General features: G+C 49.1%; 3 protein-coding genes across 4 annotated transcripts; 2 read left to right on the forward strand and 1 right to left on the reverse strand.

Moving 5' to 3' along the window:
- The first annotated feature begins 20 nt into the window (after positions 1-20).
- On the forward strand, positions 21-6,394 carry syt11a (synaptotagmin XIa). Of its 2 annotated transcripts, XM_086113993.1 has the most exons (5): positions 72-174; positions 334-401; positions 1,389-2,305; positions 3,277-3,397; positions 3,991-6,394. In XM_086113993.1, exons 2-5 carry the CDS (start codon positions 368-370, stop codon positions 4,299-4,301), a joined length of 1,383 nt encoding a protein of 460 aa, XP_085970119.1. In that variant the 5' UTR covers positions 72-174; positions 334-367; the 3' UTR covers positions 4,302-6,394. The 2 variants fall into 2 exon arrangements, with proteins under 2 accessions (XP_085970118.1, XP_085970119.1); XM_086113992.1 differs by lacking the exon at positions 334-401 and having other exon boundaries at positions 21-243.
- Positions 6,395-7,793: 1,399 nt separating this feature from the next.
- Positions 7,794-9,762, forward strand: tmem242 (transmembrane protein 242). The gene is made up of 4 exons (XM_086113640.1): positions 7,794-7,909; positions 8,114-8,214; positions 8,554-8,691; positions 8,769-9,762. Exons 1-4 carry the CDS (start codon positions 7,810-7,812, stop codon positions 8,877-8,879), a joined length of 450 nt encoding a protein of 149 aa, XP_085969766.1. The 5' UTR covers positions 7,794-7,809; the 3' UTR covers positions 8,880-9,762.
- A 184-nt stretch (positions 9,763-9,946) lies between these two features.
- LOC147204113 (ectonucleotide pyrophosphatase/phosphodiesterase family member 7) lies at positions 9,947-12,935 on the reverse strand. The gene is made up of 5 exons (XM_086113831.1): positions 12,519-12,935; positions 11,823-11,968; positions 10,841-11,464; positions 10,105-10,333; positions 9,947-10,023 (listed from the first exon to the last, which is right to left on the reverse strand). Exons 1-5 carry the CDS (start codon positions 12,790-12,792, stop codon positions 9,947-9,949), a joined length of 1,350 nt encoding a protein of 449 aa, XP_085969957.1. The 5' UTR covers positions 12,793-12,935.
- Positions 12,936-13,293: the final 358 nt, after the last annotated feature.

Genomic DNA, 13,293 nt, shown 5'->3' on the forward strand with positions numbered 1-13,293 from the left:
TCTGATGATGCACAAACACTTTGGACCTTTTTGGAATGAGTACGAGTGAGACGTGTGCGCATTGTGCGCAGTGGAGCATCTCTGTCGGGCGGCGGCCGGAGTGCGCAGACTCGCTGCATCCTTTGCATCCTTCCACTCCAAGCAGCATCAGCACTCGAGGCGGCGGGACACTACGTAAGAAGACGCCCCAACCGGACCCGACCGGACGGGACCAGAACAGCGTTGTCTTTTTTGCTAACGAATGTAAAGGATAACGAGCGCTTCGCCTGCCTCCTCTTCCTTCCTTCCTTCCTTCCCTCCTGCCTTCCCTCCTTCCTTCCTTGCTCTTGTCAGTCAGTAGTCTGGGTGCTTCACACCCTGTCACAAAATGGCGGACATGACGGAGCTGCAACCCTCCTACGGTGAGTGAATCCAGGCCAAGGTGATAGCGGGCGGCTGGGCGTCGCCTTCCGTGGCCAAGCCTGACACGTTCGGCGCGATTGAGCACTTGTCGTGCTTCCGCTCGGATTCCCACAGGGCTCGCTGCGCTTTAAATCGCACCTGCCGCGGGCGCCACCCAGTCGACGAACGACCGCCATTTCGACTATATCGTGCTTCTTTTCAACATTTGACAGCTTCTCGTCGTTGGCTCAAACGTCCAAATGTTGTGTCGACATCACAACAGCGCCTCGGGGACGACGATTTTTTTTTAATTTTAAGTGAACATATTTTGTCTACCCCCCACCCTTCTCTATTAGGTTGTAAAATATAGTATACATGTACACATATAACATATTTCTTTACTTTTAAGCGTACACGCTCCCGTCTCTACGCACAGTAAAATGTTTGGGCCTCGGGGGTGATGTCATGTCTGTACACGGTGGTCTCAGTGCGGCCGTAGCTCCGTGAAATGACGTAATTGTTTTCGCTATACTGGTTTGTTCTGCTTGTGTTGGGAAATATTTAGCCATTCCGCACCCCCACATTATCAATTAAGAATTTTCGACAGTAGACGTGTTGCCTAAAAAAACCTCAAACGTGATACGAGGGCTAACCAGTCCATTATACTGAATAGGGAATCACACCCAACATAGCCACTGAGTGTGTGCGTGTGTGTGTGTGTGTCCGTGAGTGTGCGCACGCGTGTGCGCGCCCGCGTGCATGTGCTGCTAGGCAGCGAGCTGGTTCTTTTCAGCACTTTGCAAGCTATGAATTCATTTGACTGTGAATGAAGGAAGCGCTTGCTTCTTGCTTGTGTGTGTGTGTGTGTAGTGTCACATTAGGACAAGGAATGCACAAAGAGCTTCAGAAGCGCTGCCCCCACCTACCCCCAACCCTTTCCGCTAGCCTACTTCTCCACATCATGTCTCTCTCATGAAGAATCATCTCACTTCCTGTTTGTGCTGCAGCCATGTCTCCCGTCCTGGCGGGCTTCCTGGGTGCGGGCGTTCTGGTGGCGGTGGTGATCGTGGCACTTCTGCTTTGGTCCTTCTGCCAGCGCCGTTATTTGCGCGCGTCCGGACGCTACAAGCTGCACAGCGACCGCTACTGCGACACCGAGGACCCACCCTTCAAGTTCATCCACATGCTGAAGGGGATCAGCATTTATCCAGAATCTCTCAGCAGCAGCAAGAGGATCGTGCGTAACGCCAGGCGGGCTGGGTGGTCCGAGCGGGACGGCAGTGGCGCGGCGGGGGCTAGGGGCATGGTTCTGGTGGACGCCGAGAACAACGTCCTGGATGTCCCGGGTCAGCTTCAGATGAGCCATTTAGTGGTGCCCGCTGGGTTGGGGCCCCACGATGGCCTGGAGCGCGCGCTTCCCGTGCGCGCAGACTACTGCTGTCTGGACGGTAGCTCGGCCGGCAGCAGTCAGAGCAGCAGCAAGACGGCGTCGCCCTTCACGCCCGCTTCCTCAGAACCAGAAGCTGAAGCCGGCCTGGGCACCGTCAGCCTCGCCGTGGACTACAACTTCCCCAAGAAGGCCCTGGTGGTCACGGTGGTCGGGGCTCGGGGACTGCCCGCCATGGACGAGCAGGCCGGCATCTCGGACCCCTACATCAAGATGACTGTCCTGCCTGAGAAGAAGCACCGTGTCAAGACCCGCGTGCTGAGGAAGACCCTGGACCCGCTCTTCGACGAGACCTTCACTTTCTACGGCGTGGCCTACAGCTCGCTGCCCGAGCTGACGCTGCACTTCCTGGTGCTCAGCTTTGACCGCTTCGCCCGCGACGATGTCATCGGTGAGGCCCTGGTGCCACTCAAGGGCGTGGACCCCAGCACGGGCCGGGTCCACCTGAGCCAGAGAATCGCCAAGAGGAACACACGGGTGAGGCGGCCGTCGGACATCATGGTGTTCGCGCTGGCTGTTGCCGTGGCGACACTCATCCGCGACAGACTAAAGGGCTCTTGTTCATCTTAATTGAACTGCGCTGACAAGGCCCATTTTTGGTCACTGCAACTCAAATATGTTCAAGTGACAACATTAGGCAGGATGTAAACAAGCAAACATTCCAAAGCGTTTAACATTCCGTTAAGACAGACAATTTCGATGTGTACCAGAATGTAACATCATTACTGCACCTAAAATGTAAAGGAGATGTGGGCGTGGGGGACGGGGAGGGGCAAATTTTGAAACATAACAAAATCAATTGAGTTGGTAAAATACAATGTATAGTACATTTGTCAACAAATTATGTGTAAATGTATAAAATGAATCCTGCAGACTTCTGTGAGGTTGTCTGATTAAGAAAAGAATTTCACACTTTATTGATCAACTTTGTTTTCTTTTACTCATCTTGTAAAGGCAACTGTAAGCAGAATTCTCATTTGCAACGTTGAATCAAAAAAAGAACACATGTTGTGCATCTGGAACGGGATGTGAATTAGGGCTGCGCAATTAATCGAACCAAAATGGTGATCACAATTTTGGCTGCCTCGATGAAATGAACCCGATCACCGGTGATATTTGCTTTGGAAAAAAATGTGGGCTCTGCCGCACATCTAATCAAGCACTTTCTCAAGCAGCCGTCAACCAGCCACCAGGGGGCGAACATGTGCTTGAGGCTTCATTAATCTGCCGAAATCTCACTCAGTAGGCCACGCCCTTTAAACGCACGGATCCAACTCACTACATTACAACACCAATTATACTTTACATTCTGTTTTATTTATTTCTCAGATAATTTGGAGCTATTCGACTCATGAAGAAAGCGTAATGCATACATTCTCACCCTGTTGAGTCACGTGGTGATGACGTGACGGAAACAGGAAGTGACTCTTTGTGCGTTGTGTTGTCAGTGCGAGAATCGCGGCGAGCTGCTGGCGTCGTTGTCCTACCAGCCAGTGTCCCATCGCCTGAGCGTGGTGGTCCTCAAGGCTCGACACCTCCCCAAGATGGACATCGCCGGCCTGTCTGCAAGTGAGTCCGGCCGGCCGCAGGCCTCGCGCTCCATTCAAGTACAAATACACATACTTGTCTGAAATAAGGACTGCAAGTACAAGGATTTCACTCCTTTACTGAAGTAAAAGTACGAAACTGCACACTCTGAAACGTACTTAAGTACAGAAGGAAATGTATTGTTTTCATTGCCAATTATCAAAAACCCATTTTGCTAACTTGGAACAACATTTTTTTTTTAAAAACTGCACACAAATTAGTTTCTCTGTTTTCATGTCCCCGAAAAGTAAAAGTATTCTAAATTGGACACAGTGTCGAGAAGAGTGTTGTGAACAACAAGCCTCCCAAATCCCAATGAAAAAAAATCACCTAATTGGTCAAATCAGGCTTCTAAATGATGGGGAAAAAAACTAGCCCTCCGTCACACCCCAAACACCAGAAGATGCTCCAAATGAGTAGTTTTGTCTGAATGGAGCTCCTCAATTGACTCCAACATACTGTGTCTCCTCGACATCAAGATTGCACGCAAGTAATACGTGAATTGCTTCGGCGTGACAACATTTTAACGCTAACGCTTGCGTGTGGTGTCCTTCCCTCCGTCTGTCTGTCCGCAGACCCCTACGTGAAGGTCAACGTGTTCTACGGCCGCAAGCGCATTGCCAAAAAGAAGACTCACGTGAAGAAGTGCACGCTCAACCCCGTCTTCAATGAGTCCTTCATCTACGACATCCCGCCCGAGCTGCTGCCCGAGATCTCTGTGGAGTTCCTGGTGGTGGACTTCGACCGCACCGCCAAGAACGAAGTCCTGGGCCGCCTGCTCCTGGGCCTACACGGCGCCCTGCCCTCCGGCGCCGCCCACTGGCGGGAGGTCTGCGAAAACCCCCGCCGGCAGATCTCTAAGTGGCACACCCTCAGCGAGTACTGAGCGCCGGACCCACGCCTAGACTGACCAGTGTACAGAGCCCGGTGTGCAGCGCGCACGGGCGCGCGCACGTACACGCGCACACACACACACACACACACACACACACTTGGGATCCTCTTTGTAAACATTGTCTGTTATCGCCACACACTCAACAAAATATGCTTGTACGAAGGAAAGGGTGTGTGTTTGTGTGTGTGTGTGTGTGTGAGTGTGCGTGTGTGTGTGTGCCCGTGCGCTTGTGTGTGTGCCCGTGCGCTTATGTTCTGACAAAGGAAAACAATTCAGTGTTGTCATCATGCAGTTAGTTGCATGTCTTTGTGAAGAGGACACCAAAAGCTCCCTTCAGCCTCCCCCATCACAGTCCGGACAATTCCCACCATGCTTTGCTGCCGACTACCGACACCTGCTGGTGAGTGTCATGGAAATCCCTTTTGAGCATTTTTTTCCCATGCACTTAAAATTCAGCTCAAGGTCCATGCACGTGCTTGAACCTTGAAATTTATGCGCAACGTGATCAAACTCAGTCAATACGTGAGCCGTGACGCTCGCATTGCCGCCTAGATGTGAATTTCAGTCGCCGACAGAGGGCGCTAAAACGCCAAGATGGCAGCACCTGCAGAAGGATGAAAACAGGCGCAGTCAGCTGCTTCATTCTGTTCCAATACTGCAACATTCAGACTGGGAGAGGCACATACAACATATCCCAGTCTTTCCTTGAGTTTCCCACAGGTGTGTGTGCGTGACATGGCCCGTATTCTCTCATTCACGCTCCTGTCATTTTTAATGCGCCTGGCTTTCAGACTTTGAAGGTGCCTCAATTTTCCCATCCAGACTTGTGATTTATCGTGTGTAACCTGGAAGTTTCTGCACCAAAGAGGCATGACTGGATTAACTCTGAGGGTGGCCCTGATTCCCAGATCTTGTTTTCATGAGCTCCGTTTGGGAAATATGTCACACATAGAATATCAACTTAAATTGTGTCGTGGATCCGAAAATACTACTAATTGTCGCGCTAATCCAGTGCGCAGAATCGCACGTACTCGTGAGGACAACAAGCGTACTGGTAGCTGGACCTTACGGTCGATACGGCATAAAGGCTCCAAACGGCTTTCCGTGGTGTCGGGGTTGCTCGCGTGCAGGTTCCAATGTGTAAATAAATTCATGCGTGTGCTTGTTTCTAACATGAAAGACTTCCTTTACGCTTTCTTACGTGGCTTGTGTCGCAACTAACGAGTCGTCCCCAAGCCAGGCTGGCAGTCGAGTCGGCGACGCTAATCGCAATGCTAAGCTAACATCACGGCCATGCTTACCTGTTCATGAGCTGAAGGTTAACCCGGGCGGCACCTGAAGGCATTCAGCGAAGGTAACATGACATGACTCCAAAAGCTTCGAAAACGTTCCTGTTCATATTTCTTTGACGATGATGTCATAACCCCGCGTGCGATGTAATGGCTTTGTTCATTCACGTCTGTGCTGATCAGCGGCTCGAAATCTCTGGCTGTGTTGAGAATGACACCCTATTCACAATATCCTAAGTTGGCCATTTCCAAATGAGGAATCGAATACTCTCTTATCGTTGTAGCAATTTTTGTACAGTGCGTTATATGGTTGACAATGACGTCCAATCCAAATCCCGTCATTGTGAGTTGAGGCGATTCGATGAATCGTTTCAGCCCTCGGGTCAACGATATCAAAATGCATGGGTAGTAATAAGGCATGAGTGAATGATTCCCAACACTAGTCTTCTCATTTGCACCATGAATATTGTTGCCAGCCGGTGGCGCTGTTCCCCCCCCCCCCCCCCCGAAAAGCACACCACCCACGGCGTCTGTCCGATGCTCCCCTGAACGCTCCAAACATGACACCATCAACGATGCGAGCCGTCTTGTTGGCCGCTCCCGACCGAGCCTTGAAGCTCCTCCCGATTTGCGGCAGACGTCAACGTGGAGACTTGACGCGTGGATTTTGTATCGATGTTCTACTTCTAGCTGTCCGATATCCTGAAAGCTTTCAGCGCTTTGGAGCGCCCCCTGCTGTAAACCCGAATGATGCTAACCTCCCCCTTGACGTGCAAATAAAACAAGTTAGCCCGACGCCTTCTTTTGTCTGCCTTTTTTTATTTGGATTTTATATCGCCGATCCTGCTTCCTCTTGCCTTAGCCGTGATGCGCTGGCGACCGGCCACGGGTTGCATTTCATCACTCCGCTCATCTTCCTTCTGCCCCAAGGAGATGGGCAGAAATGTTTCAGTGCAATGGCCAGGGTGACACAACACCTCAATGAAAGGTGGCCGTGCATCCGTCTGTTATTCTTTATTATAACATAGACACTCAGTTGGGTTTTCAGGAAATAAAAGTCTCACATATCCAGAACAATGCCCACTGCACTCATAATCGAGCAGGAACAACTCCGAAGTAAAAAAGCAACATTTTGTTGATCTTAATTTACTAGCGAATGACATTTTCTTTGCAGTGGCTTTGGTTTTGTGCACCATCTCAGAGTCTACTTTTATGTCATGCACAGATTCGCTAGCTAAGAGGCAATTTGAGTGATCAATTGTCACAGATGGCTGCTAAAACTTTGCATCAGCTGCCACCCTCGCAGGAGTTGAAGAATGAATGGCTTCAGATCAATTGGGGAGAAATTCCGAATTGTGCTGTGTTTAGGAACATTTTTTTGGAAGATGACGCACTAACACTTCGGAGTTTTGAATGAGCGAGACAGACGTGCTGCCGAGGCATACAAGTACAGTAAGTATACATTTATCGTGTTTAACGACAATTTTTAACTGCATTTATAATTTGTAATATTTTATTTATTAGAAGTTATCATGCACCTGCGGATGAAATAAAGTTAGTTTCTGTGGCCAAAATTATGTCAATGGAGCACCAGATCGGTGAATGGGGCAGGGCTGCTTCTCAAATTATTCATAATCTTTTTCCTCACTCACATCATCTATCTGTATCAACTTGCTTCTTGATGGCTACGCCATCATTGTATGAGTTATTCGTTGTGGTAAAGAACAACGTAGTGTATGAGCAGCCCCAAAAGCTTATACAGGTTCATCATTCAGGACGTCCAGACATTTTCACAAAATTCAAGATGGCCACCATCCCCGACACTCAGAAATTATGCAACGATTCACTTGGTTGACATAGGAAAATGTTTTGGTTTGTTTCTTCACAAATTTTGGCGATGTTTTTCATTTGCTCAAGATTTTTACGAAATTTCCAACCCACATATGTGAATTAAGTAATTCAAACCTTTTTTATTTATTGACAATGGTACCTACCACATGTACCTCTGAAAACGAAAACGCACTCAAATTTGTATTTCTTCACTTCATTTAATGTTTTTGTTTTAACACCCTTGCTTCTCTAATGTGTTGTTGTATGTATTGATGATCGTCTGCTTTGGTATTTTTTTTAAGTAGCGATTGTTGAGTGGTTTGATAAAGAGAAAAGCTCGTTTGTTTTCATAGAGCGGGGCGTTGTTTCTGTCCGGTCATATGATGCCGACGGACCAACGTGACATGTCCGCAGCGGATGAAAAGCTCCCCGTCCAAGTGTCTCCAAACGCGGACGACGACAGACTGCAACTAATTCATGGTGAACATTTAAACGTTTGCCAAAAATCGGCTGCACGTTTGACATTTCGCTGCTGGTTGTTAACGTGTCTTTGTTTTTGGGCGAATGTCAGCACACTGTCGCGCGTGCGCGCACACCCCACACTTTTGAGGGCATTGTATTTAAAGGGATCTTGTTGTCTGAAAGGACGCGAAGGTGTGAGACTTTTTTGCTTCTGGTGCACAGGTGCCGTTTTCCTGGCGGCTGTGTCGTCACTGGGCCTGATTGCAGGCTTCGGATCCACTTTGGCTTTGGCCAAGAAGAACAATCCGGACTGCTTCAACAAGGTGATCTCTTGCTGTTGCCAGCTTACACTTCCTGTTTGAAGCGAAATTACACACCTTCTTCTCAGTTGATAATTACAACACTACATGACAATGATTATTGAATACTGAATCCAAAGCGATGCAAGGCATCCATCTGCTGGCCTCTCTACAGTATTATAGTGGTTGACAAAACAGAATTTGAAAGAAAAGCTGGGTGAGACTCTCTTCCATGCTGACTTGAAAAATGGACTATTCCTCAGTGGCAGGAAATGCTTGGACCAGTAGAAATTCATCCTGTTGAAACCCTTCAAAGCTGTCATGTGTAATGAAGTCACGATTCGTGTCCGTTTGCCCCGGCAGGGCGTTACAGCGACGACGGCGCTCCCGGAGAGCGGTGCAGCACTGGCCCTGCGAGCCCTGGGCCGCGGCTCGGTGTACGCGTGCTGCGGTATGGGCCTACTCAGTTTCGGGGTGTGGAAGCTGCTCGGCGTCCACAGCGTATGTCGCCTTCCGCCTCGTTCGAAATTCGCCACCAGGGAGGGAAAGTGACATCTGAACCTTTCTTTTTCTTTCAGCTGTCCGACTTTAGACAGAAGATGGCGTCATTGTTCCCGTCAATCCCTAAGTCGGAAGTGGGGCCAGGGAGCGCCTCGCACGACCTCGACTCGCTTTTCAAGTCCAAGTGACCGGACGGAATGATGCTAGTCGACACGTGACAGAAAGTATCCGACTGATCGTTGACTTTGTGGCGCCTGCAGGGACTGTGGGAACGTTTTCTGTTGGTGTTAGCCATCTGTAATATCGCTGCGCCACTCACCTGAACCGGAAGGAACTGCTTTGACGTGTTTTAATCGAATGGCGACGTTGCATGCGCATAAACCTCAGCATCCAACAACAAAGTTGTAGCTAGCGAAAATACAGAGTGGCTATTAACTCTAGGAAACTAGAAAAAAAAAAGTCAATCATGCCGTGATCCACTCTTTATAGCAGAGGTGCGCAAACTACGGCCCGCGGGCCGAATCCGGCCTCTTGGTCTTTTTAATCCGGCCCGCCGAAGGTTGGTCCACAATTAAGGTTCGATGTGAATGATTGCATTCATTTCAATTGGACTTGTAATGACCGTCATTTCACCGCCAGGTGGCGCATTGACTTGAAGTTGCAGAACACGGGGGGGATCTTTTTGACCACCTAGGACCTCTGTATCGCTCTACTTCTTCTACACAGGCTAAAATAGGTCATCAACAACACTGTTGTCATTTAAAAAGTATATTAATACAGTAGTTTTCATGCTTTTGTTCTGTTGTTGTTTGATATGGACTGTCAACAAATGCAGTTTATTTATTTTTTTTAATGTACCATAGCTCGTGCTGACCTGGCCCTTCTGTCAAATTATAAAAGTCAATGCGGCCCCCCGAGCCAAAAAGTTTGCCCACCCCTGCTTTATAGATTGAATGTGAAGTGTACATATTTATTGCATATATTTTATTTACAGCACAAAACACATCTGTTGCATCTCAAAGTGCAAATGTGCAGACATTAAAACCAAATAAATAATAATGAATAATCATAGCGCTCGCAAATCGTATGTCATAACATTTACCAATGGAACTTGTATGATTGTTAAGACTATATCATCAAGGATCTTTTGTAGAAACCGAATCTAGACGTGGCGTTAAGGATCTTCACGGGAAAGGGGCATCATTGTGTATCTGGAGATGAGATCTTGGAGGTGCGATCTCTGAGATTTGGCACGCTAAAGCATCGTCGTGGAAATGAAGACAAAGATGAAGGTCAACATCATTGGCGACGTCGGGCTCATCCGAGATCCTCCTGGAGGAAACAAAACTCAAGATCGTTTTCATGAAGTGCTCGCATGCCATCCTATTCTCGATGTGGGTTCCAGGTCCTTACCGTCATGGGTGGCGATCAGCATGTCGGCGATGTGCTCCAGGGATCCGTTGTTGGGCTCCGCTCGGATGTCGAGCAGTCGGCACATGAGCGGATAGATATGGATGCTGTCGAAGGGCTCGGATAGGAAGTTCTTCTTGAAATCGGGTCCGAAGGCCCTGAAGATCATCTTCATGTCCATCTCACCGTTGTGGAAGCCGTGGTCGCCTTTATTAACGTACACGATGAATCTCTGGTCGGACCCAAAAAAATAATAATTTTAAAACCGCCTGCGCCCTTATTTGTAACATTAGCGTTGTCAAGGGGAAGCGTCTACCTATGTTAGCGTGTTGACGTTGCAGTAAGATATGACTCCATGAATCATGTGAACCCATAGCAGATCAGTGGTGATTTTGACCTTGTATGTGATGGCTTTTGAGTAGTTAGCTACATTAGCAGCTCCACATTAGCATAATGACGTGAAAGTAGTCAACTACGTTAAAGAGGAAGTCAACCTAAAATCTGTCTTTACAATACTGTATGTTCTAATCGCCCCCGTAAGTCTAAAGATGGTATTTTGATTAAAATTTCTTTTGTGGAATAAGAATTAAGCAGCAAAATCCAGCCATTTTTATCCATGACGGGGGGCAGCCATTTTGCCACTTGGTGTCAATTGAAAATGACATCACAATGCCGAAAGCTTCAAGAAGCACACGGACCCCAAAGCAAACGTATTAAGCATGAGTGTTAGCACACTGACTGAGTTGAGGTTGAAGCCGAGGTCCGCAATGACGACGACAGGTGGCATGCGTCGGCTCCGTCCGAGGTGGAAACTCTCAGGCATGTCCTCCTTCCTGTAGACGGTCAAGTTCGGCGCCTTAGCCAGCGCCTCCAGTACTTCCTGCTCCTTTCCTGGCCGCGGCGTGAGGATCCCGAAGCCTCCGTAGTCTAAAATTTCGAAACTGGCCAACTTGAGCAGATCCAGGTACTTGTTGAGCACAATCTCGTCCACCAGAGGGCGCTTCTTGACGGTGGTCATGCCGTGGTCGGATGTGATGATGACGTTGAGGGTGGAGTTCAACATGTGGCGGGTGATGCCGTCCCGCAGGTAACCCACCGTGCGATCGATCTGCCGGATGATGGCCTTCCGGTCCGGGTGGTCGGGGCCCCGCATGTGGCCCACGTTGTCGGGCTCTCCATAGTACAGGGTGACTAGGTCAAAGTCTTCCTCGGAGAACCAGGTCAGAACGGTGTCAATGTTTTGCCGCCACTCTGTCTCGTTGTCATCGGGGTGGCCTGACTCCTCCACGATGGCCCGGTTCACCGCTTGGCCGCTGTAGTTGGCGCCACCTCCGGGGTAGTGGAAAGAGGCCGTCTTCAGACCCTGAAACATGGGGAGGAAACTTGCATTTATTTATTTAGTCTTTAACTCATTCAGTACCAGCCAATTCTAGACCAAGTCTGAAAAGATGTTTAAAAATGTCTTTGGGAGTGAATGAGTAAAACCAGGTTAAACATTTGAGAAGATCAACATTGCCGACTTGGAGACTACTTGCGGTTCAGCGTCTTGCCTAAAGACATTTTGACAGGGGACATTTTGAGCCAGGTTTCAAACTGCTGACCCTTCAGTCATTGGACGAACTGCTCTACCAACTGATCCACAGTCACGCTATTTATCACTTGCGACAAAAGCTAACACGGGTCATCGATTGACCTATAAATCTGAGCTTGACAATTGTCACCTGGTTCTGCGCTGTGATCCAAAGCGGCAGAACGCCATTGTCCCACCACTCGGAGCGCCTGAGAGTCACCTTGTGGGGAACCTTCAGGTTGGTCTTTGTGTTGAACATCATGTTGTGGACCACCTCGTGGTCCTCCACCCAGCGACCTGAGCAAGAACAAGAAGGACAACTGTATGAGCAGCATGAAATGAGGAAAATGGCGGAGGGTACGTAGAATATTTGGAAGAGGCACGGCAAGCTTTTTCGACAAGCCGTTAACATGGGTGAATTTCATGCGTTACCAAGCTCAGCTCAAAAAGACTTAACGGCACCACAACAAAACACGATGGAACATGACACCACATTACATGACAGGAAATAATAACTCAGATCGCAACACGACACAGTTTGATGACAAGACAGGAAGGGGACATGACCAGACAGGGAACGGTGTAAAAGCACAGGACATGGTAAGACGCGATGCAACAGGACAGGACGGTGTAACGTGACAAGACAGGTGAGAGGACTGGGAACTTGGTGACACCACAGGGTGTGATGTAATAGGAAAGGACATGGCTTGACACCAGAGGACAGGACATGATACGACCTGATACAACAGGACAGGCCAAGATATAACAGGACAGGACATGACACCATATTACAGGACATGAAAGGACAAACGGCAGGACAGGATTTAGGTGGAGTGTGTCCAGGAACCTGTGATGGTCGTGAAGTGCGACGGCGAGGTCATGGTGAGCATCGGAGGTGTGATGTACTTGGCCTTGACACCGTCCCACGCCAGCCGGTCCAGGTTGGGTGTGTCCACGTCCTGGTCGTAGTCCCAACGGAAGCCATCGAAGGAGATGAGCAGGAGGCGCTTCTTGCTCCCTACATCGCTCCCGCTTGGGCTTCTGGATGGCTTTGCGGCGGCCCAAGCCGACAAGATGGCGAGGAGAATCAGGGGTATGGGTTGCAGCCTGAAGGTTGCCATGATGTTGCAGTTGTGAGCAAAAGTGGCGACTGAACGGCTGGTGGCAAGGATGAGGGGAGGGTTCGTTAATGATTGAAAGTCTGATTGACATCTGCTGATGTCTTCAACCAGACCTTGGACCAGCGATGCACTTTGATTGACATTTACATACACTGCCATCACAGCATGTGAAGCACACTCCGGACTGGTCGCCAGTAGATATCAGGGTACATCTCGACAAACAATGGACAGGCTGCCAGCAGATGTCAGGGCACATACTACAGGTGGAATTCAGACACGTGACAGGAGAGAGTGATTGGTCGCCAGTCCATATCAGGGCGCCTGTGGCCAAAGGTGCATTCACACGTTGGAAAGGCCGATGTGTTGGCCAGTCGTGTTATCAGATGAGCTGATTAGAATGGCAAGGTTGCCAAAAGGAATCAATGGCTGCACTCTTCTTATTGCACACCAACTTGGGAGCAATCCAGGTGATGACGTCAGAACTATTAGCCTTGAAGCTGG

Source organism: Hippocampus guttulatus, chromosome 6 (genome assembly GCF_054856545.1).
Source record: "Hippocampus guttulatus isolate MCC_2025c chromosome 6, RoL_Hgut_1.0, whole genome shotgun sequence".
NCBI classification, from domain to species: Eukaryota; Metazoa; Chordata; class Actinopteri; order Syngnathiformes; family Syngnathidae; genus Hippocampus; species Hippocampus guttulatus.

Bases quoted from the DNA above. Each gene is read 5' to 3' on its own strand.
- syt11a (XM_086113992.1), top strand. From the start codon at position 36: ATGAGTACGAGTGAGACGTGTGCGCATTGTGCGCAGTGGAGCATCTCT. The intron at 244-1,388 runs GTAAAGGATAAC...TTTGTGCTGCAG, and splicing joins TGTCTTTTTTGCTAACGAAT to CCATGTCTCCCGTCCTGGCG. The intron at 2,306-3,276 runs GTGAGGCGGCCG...TTGTGTTGTCAG, and splicing joins TCGCCAAGAGGAACACACGG to TGCGAGAATCGCGGCGAGCT.
- tmem242 (XM_086113640.1), top strand. From the start codon at position 7,810: ATGATGCCGACGGACCAACGTGACATGTCCGCAGCGGATGAAAAGCTC. The intron at 7,910-8,113 runs GTGAACATTTAA...TCTGGTGCACAG, and splicing joins CAGACTGCAACTAATTCATG to GTGCCGTTTTCCTGGCGGCT. The intron at 8,215-8,553 runs GTGATCTCTTGC...TTGCCCCGGCAG, and splicing joins ATCCGGACTGCTTCAACAAG to GGCGTTACAGCGACGACGGC.
- LOC147204113 (XM_086113831.1), bottom strand. From the start codon at position 12,792: ATGGCAACCTTCAGGCTGCAACCCATACCCCTGATTCTCCTCGCCATC. The intron at 11,969-12,518 runs GTTCCTGGACAC...GTTCTTGCTCAG, and splicing joins GCACTTCACGACCATCACAG to GTCGCTGGGTGGAGGACCAC. The intron at 10,024-10,104 runs GTAAGGACCTGG...TGTTTCCTCCAG, and splicing joins GCTGATCGCCACCCATGACG to GAGGATCTCGGATGAGCCCG.